The following is a 6,578-nucleotide window of genomic DNA, read 5'->3' on the forward strand; positions in this document are numbered from 1 at the left end:
TTTCCCCCTAATTTGGGGATCAGACTCCTCCAAACCACCCATTCGCCCCAAATTTGCTTCTATAACACGCAGAAAACCAATGAGGGTCATGACGCAGGTCTCTAAAGTTATCAGTGCTGATTTTATTCTGCTATCTCTGTGCAACAGGGCAAAGCAAATCTGTCATTGTATGTGGGCTGCCACTGTAGAGCACTCCCTTAGGGCACTACAAAGCCACTCTTGGAAAACTACAGGGGATACAGCTTTCATGCATTAGGCTGCTGGCCCGCACACTAATCAAGCCTTATGCGCAACATCCCTCTAAGTGCAGTCCCATTTCACTCTTGTTTCACTATGAGTCATGTGTCACTTCTCTCCCATGTTTTTAATTCCATAAACTCCTCCTTTCCAACCACACTCAGTACTTCCCCCTTATCCTATTCTTCCCCCACCTCTGTCTTTTTGTTGTTGCTTTTTCATTCATTTTCTTAGACGACTGTACCACAACACAGATGCTGTCAGTCATGGCATTCACTTGGCTTACTGTTGGCGATAGGGTAATATACATGAGACATGAAAACCTTCACACACACTCACACGTCCAGCTGGTAGGTGTAGGTGGAGCGGGGAAAGCCTGTTCTTCCAGTCATCTTGAGTTTTTGTGGAGGTGGAGAGGGAGGGAGGAAAAGAGAGAGGTGTCCAGAACATGAGCCAATGGAGGAGGCACTAAACAACAACATGGACATCCTCGGGTCTACCGTCTTTCAGTTTGTCTGTCTGTTTATTACCAGGCTCTCTGATGCTGGTCGGTCAGTCATGGTATTCTGAATTACCTCTGAATAATGACCAATGTCTAGGGCAGTACTGTATACCTGTCCACTCACCCTGAAACCCTGTTACCTACATAGCCTAGATGTGTGTGTGTGTTTGCTCTCTTCGTAGTCTCTACAAGAAACCTAAGAAGCAATATAACTTAAAAACGGACAGGTTGATCAATATGGTTGAGTTCAGTTTTCTTGGACACACTTAATTTTCACATATAATAATTTCAACTCAAATCAATATTTCATGTCCATCTATTTGTTTATTTTGAGTCAGGGTCCTACATGAACTCGTCTGGGTTTATTCTGGAGAAATGAACATCTGGCCTTAGATTATCAGGACAGGAATATACAGGAATGCAAGGGCATAAGAAGCACTTCCCACATACTGTATATACTTTTAATGAATCTAATATAAATTGGATATGGGCCAGACAGTGCTATAGCATAGGCCTATACCTATACATACATTGCAAAAAGCTTTGGAGTAAATAACGTTCCATTGGTTTAAGACTCCAGGAAGCTGCACATATTTTGAACAAATTTGGTATTGGTTTTTCTTTCCTTTCAACAGTAAATGCCAGTAATTGCTTTAGTCTCCCGTTATTTAATCCCTTAACGACTATCTCAGTGTTAAAGCTTCATATTCTATATTTGAAGTCATGACTCTTATGTCTCTAGAGCATAAACAATGCGTTTGTTTCATTAATAATGCGGAGGACAACATAATCCAAAGAGACGCAGATGCAAAGCCAAAAAACGAGCTGTGTGCCTCTTTCATGTGCCTCGTGCGCTCCTCCTCGCATGCTCTTCGTTCAGTCATTACCGGGCGCCGTGCCTGCGCACCCCCACCCTTTTCAAACTACGTCTCCACAATCGTAACTCTGAGCTAAGACGTCGAACTTCCCTCGGTCCAAACTGGTGCGCGAGAGCCCTCCCCTCCTCTCTCCGTCCCGCCTTTTCCGTTTGCCACCCTCGCTTGGGCTTGACCCGACTAGTGACGTATGAGAGATTCCGTGGTGCCCACAGCCGTAGGCGCGCGCTGTGCTCGGGTATAAAATGGGCCCAGGACCCATCATTCGGCACTCTCTCAGTCGCTCCGACTCGGGAACCAGAGCATTAGCGGAGATAGCAGGGAATCAGTGGCTAAACTCCTCAGGCTAACTCGCTCTCGGCTTTGGTTCGGAATGGAAACATCAACTTTTACGCGGAGCCAACGCTCCTTTGCGCACAACTTTAAGAGTGAGTTTCTGCTTCTTCAATTTTCATCTTTAGTATGAATGTGATTTTTAAATGCTTAGCTACATTTCTTACCTGTTCTAATGGAAATGAATGCATTTAAAATAATTCAAGAATTTAGAATAAATGTGCTAGGCTTTACTCAGGGACAGTTGGTTGGAATGTATTTTTCTTTGGTGCTACGATGTTTTGCATTAATGTTTTAGTCCTTTACATTAATATTTTATTTGTACCAAGTGTACGCATGTATTTAAAAGTTAAATGTTTTCTGAACTTGGAAATACATTTAGATGGATAGAATAATGATTGAAGTAATTGGATGTAAAAAAAAATCTGAATTGTTGCATTACATTTGTAAGTGACAATCTGCAGTGATAAGTTCAAATTTAAAATTAAAACGTGAAAATTAACTTAAAATTTAGGAGTTGAAAATAATAATATCGTGTAGTAAGATAAATGATTTTCACAAATTACATGGATGGAAACAAATAAGTTGTAATAATGAAGGAAACATTTTAGTTTATCTGTAGAAAATTCATTTTGAGATTCATGAATTTTAAACATTTTTCAAAAATCAGTAGTCATTGTTATCTTTTGTATTTTATTTTCACGTACATAAAATGAGACTTACGGACCAGGAGAGCTCCCTTCTAGACATTAAGCAGGAAACATGCAATGCGCTAATAAGACTAAGTGAAGTGACGCGCTCCTCTCTTTCCATCAGGCGCGCTCTCGCTCTGGCTGGTTGTCTGGCTGGTCGTGGTAAAACCCGTGCCTGCGCAGAACTGCCCTCACCGGTGTGTGTGTTACCCGACCCCCATGACTGTGAGCTGCCAGGCGCAGAACTTCACCATTGTGCCCCACGGCATGCCATTCGAATCCCAGCGCGTTTTTCTGCAGAACAACCGCATCACTGAACTGAGAGTGGGGTCTTTTGCTTTTGGCACACAGGTAAGGAAGTGTATGTGGGCTCTATATATGTGACAGAACAGAACATTTAATATTTACATTTGTAAATATACATTTGAAAGGTATCAGTCCTTTTGGTTGTGTAATTTACTAATTTTGTATTCCTTCTCAACATCTTCACCTCATTACCTTTACCTCCCCTCTACCCTTTTCCTTTCCTTTCTGTCCATCAATTCATCACATACCAGGTTTTGTGGCTCTTCTCCAACAACATCACCTGGATTGAGGCTGGTGCATTCAGCGAGCTGCGTGATCTGGAGGAGCTCGATCTGGGTGACAACCCTCACCTGCACCGCCTTGAGGGTGGAGCTTTCCGTGGCCTGGAGAAGCTTCAGAGCCTCCACATGCACCGCTGCCGGCTAGCCGCCGTTCCCCATGACATCTTCCACAAGCTCTACAGCCTGCAGTTCCTCTACCTGCAGGAAAACCAGCTCCACTTCATCCAGGATGACCTCTTCGCCGACTTGATCAACCTCAGTCAGCTCTTCCTGCACGGCAACCGCATCCGCACTCTGTCCGAGAATGTGTTCCATGGCCTGGTCAACCTTGATCGCCTGCTACTGCATGACAACAGAGTCCGTCAGGTCAATCGTCGTGCTTTCCGCGACCTGGGCCGGCTCACCATGCTCTTTCTCTTCAACAACTCCCTGGCAGAGCTGCCCGGTCAGGCCATGCGTGACATCTCCTCCATTGAGTTCTTGCGGCTGAACAACAACCCCTGGGCATGCGGCTGCGAGGCTCGTCCCCTGTGGGAGTTCTTCAGAAGTTCCCGTCTGTCCAGCTCAGAGGTTCTGTGCGCTTCCCCAGCTCCTCGTCGTGGACAGGACCTGCGCTTCCTGAGGGAAATGGACTTCGCTCTGTGCCCACTTCCCGACCCCGGCTCCCTCGCTGGCTCCACCACCACCACCTTCAGCACCAAGACTCGCTGGTGGTTCTCCAAGAACAAGCCCGTCAGCACTTCCAAGGGTATCTATGAGAAAAGCTCAGAGACCAGGGCGTACCCCTTGAATGGAGGAAAATCACAACATCCCTCTATCACATCTACATCCACAAAGTATGAGCTTGGGGAGGAAGAGGCTCTGCTTCCCAAGCTTGACCCAGAAGAGTATTGGGCCAACTACGGCAATGAAGATGCGGGTATCACCTCCCTGCGTTGCTTCGAGCTTGAGTGCCCTCCCGAATTTGACTCTCTGCCACCATCTTCCTCCTCTTCTCGCTCCTCATCTTCTGTTCTCTTGCTACTCTCCATGTCTGTCTTGACTGTCTGCATCCATCTTCTGTTTGGCTGAATATGTCAGAAGAACTCTTCCCCTTAATTTTTTCTCCTCTCTAGAGGAGGGAAAACCCTGTTTGCTCGATTTAACTCTTCAATGCCTTGATTCCTGTTTACAATCAACCTCACCTGTATCTTTGTTCTGTTCAGTTTGAGCCTCTAGTTCCTGGTATCTAGAGGGCACTACACTGATTTAGGATACAGTGGGTAAGCAGGGAACGTTGGGCAGTAAAGGGCCTTAATGGAAAGTAATGAAAGCTGTTCACAGGGCTTGGCTAGTTTAGCAGATACTCGGTCCTTATTTTTTGAGGACAAGTGTATTCTAAGCCATTTCTGTCACAGTCAGTGCAGACAGAGGATAGAAATTTCCATCTTATGTTTACATACAATATTTGTATGCTTTTAGACTTTTCAGCCACGCTAAGTGCTTCTATGATAGTTGTAATTATAGCTTGTGATGTCACTATGACACCCTCTTTCCAACAACGCTATAGCTCAATTTTTTCAGTAGTTACTGGTAACAATAGCATAATGAGCAAATCTTTTTATTCCCCTTGGGAGTGATCGAATGTAATATTTCCTCTATTATAACAGAAGGGTCTCAAACCCATTCAGGGCTCGAAAAGCACAAAGGAATGGCGTGCAGCAACAAAGCAAGATAGACAAAGCATACTGGAGTGAGGAGTTTGAAAGTGTTACAATGCAGCTAAATCAAGATAAGACACACAATGAGAGAGAGAAAGCACGCGCAGGAGAAGGAGAGACAGAGAGTACGCACAAGAGAAGGCGAAAGATTTCATTACATCACCAACTAGCTATGACAGCAATTATCACTTGTGTAAATATGACATCTTGGCAGAGGGAGCTGTAAATAGCGCTATGAAAGGCCACATGTTTGTCACTGTTCTGAATGGCCAACAATGCCACTGTGAGTAATGTCTGTGATATTATTTCAATGGTCAGTGCATGGAAAGATCAATGACACAAGACAAGAGTGTGCGAATGCTGTTGTTTTTTATCACAATTTTGTCAAAATACTGTTAACATGTTATGTTATTACTGTAAAATACACAACCTACATTGTTTCCAAGACTTTTGTTCTTTTATTATTCTGTTCAAATCCAAGTTTAACTGATTTTATCAGGATAACAGCAAATGCCATCCTTTTTCATTTCAAGTATTGATTTAAAATCAAACCAGTCAATCAACAGCTTGCAGCTAGTCAAAAAAGAATAGGCAAAATGCTAAAACTAAGACTGAATCCAAGGCAAGGCAATATATTGAGGACACTGTGGAAAGACCTGTTTCTTGATGTGAATTGACTAATTGAGCAAAGCCAATTGGAATATCAGTAAAATGTGCTTACTGACAGATTGGTCGACATTCAGAATTATGTCTACCATTGGTCACTGTTGTGATGAGAGCAGGTGCAAATACAGACTGTTTGGGCTGCTCTTTGTGGGCATGCTGAAGACAATGGATTTCTTTGGTTCTTGCCTATTCCCTTTTCCTCCTCTTTCGAACTGCAATACAGAATCGAAAGGCTTAAGGGAAAACAAACAGAGAGAGCAAGGACAAGAGGAGAGAGAAAAGGAAAAGGAAAAGGAGATAAAGAGAGCAGGGGTGGATGTGGGCGGTAGAGGCGAAGAGATGGATGAAAAAGGATGGACATGCTGATAAAGAAGGAGAAATGCAATCTAAAGTTAATAGGTAAAGATCGGAAAGATTTTTTTTTGTCAACTGTTAATTCTAGCAATATCCTGTTTTGTGTTTACCCTGAGACAGTAGAGAAGCAGATAATACTGCTCTTTTTGTCCTACAGATGTTTCCATGACAAATGTATTGTTTTTATGAAGTGTGAATGTATATCTCAGCTGGACGGGTAAGGTCAAACTGCCTTGAGGTGCTCTCGAGCGACCATGTCTGTGAGGTCGCTTAAAGATGACCAAAGAATTAGTTATACCTTTTTACCCAGAATGTATGCAGTTGATTGTAAGAATGTGAAAAAAATGAGCTGCTGAATCTTTTCACTACAACACAAATTGACGGACAGAAAGCATGACAAATAAATAAATGCTTATCTGTGGATATCAAACATCTTTGGTGTGGGAGTACTTTCTTTATATCTTCATCCAGCGGCTACGACTCTACATGTGCCTTCTCTCCCTCGCAACTTTCAGTCTGACCTCCCTTGACACATACAGACAGACAAATAGACAGACACACTGGTGTACACACATCTACTCCTCACTGCTTGTAAAGTTCTTTGAAGGCAACATCATTCACTATAGCATGCA

The 6,578-nt window shown here is 43.4% G+C and overlaps 1 protein-coding gene across 1 annotated transcript; it reads left to right on the forward strand.

Annotated features, from left to right (window-relative positions):
* Positions 1-1,771: 1,771 nt before the first annotated feature.
* On the forward strand, positions 1,772-6,376 carry LOC143709074 (reticulon-4 receptor-like 2). Its single transcript, XM_077200184.1, has 3 exons — positions 1,772-2,042; positions 2,764-2,990; positions 3,197-6,376. The coding sequence occupies exons 1-3, from the start codon at positions 1,988-1,990 to the stop codon at positions 4,295-4,297; spliced, it is 1,383 nt and encodes a 460-aa protein (XP_077056299.1). The 5' UTR covers positions 1,772-1,987; the 3' UTR covers positions 4,298-6,376.
* The last annotated feature ends 202 nt before the right edge of the window (positions 6,377-6,578 follow it).

Source organism: Siphateles boraxobius, unplaced genomic scaffold (assembly GCF_051911475.1).
Source record: "Siphateles boraxobius isolate OS27281-9 unplaced genomic scaffold, OSU_SipBor_1 443, whole genome shotgun sequence".
Lineage (NCBI taxonomy): Eukaryota > Metazoa > Chordata > Actinopteri > Cypriniformes > Leuciscidae > Siphateles > Siphateles boraxobius.

Bases quoted from the DNA above. Each gene is read 5' to 3' on its own strand.
- LOC143709074 (XM_077200184.1), top strand. From the start codon at position 1,988: ATGGAAACATCAACTTTTACGCGGAGCCAACGCTCCTTTGCGCACAAC. The intron at 2,043-2,763 runs GTGAGTTTCTGC...TCTTTCCATCAG, and splicing joins CTTTGCGCACAACTTTAAGA to GCGCGCTCTCGCTCTGGCTG. The intron at 2,991-3,196 runs GTAAGGAAGTGT...ATCACATACCAG, and splicing joins CTTTTGCTTTTGGCACACAG to GTTTTGTGGCTCTTCTCCAA.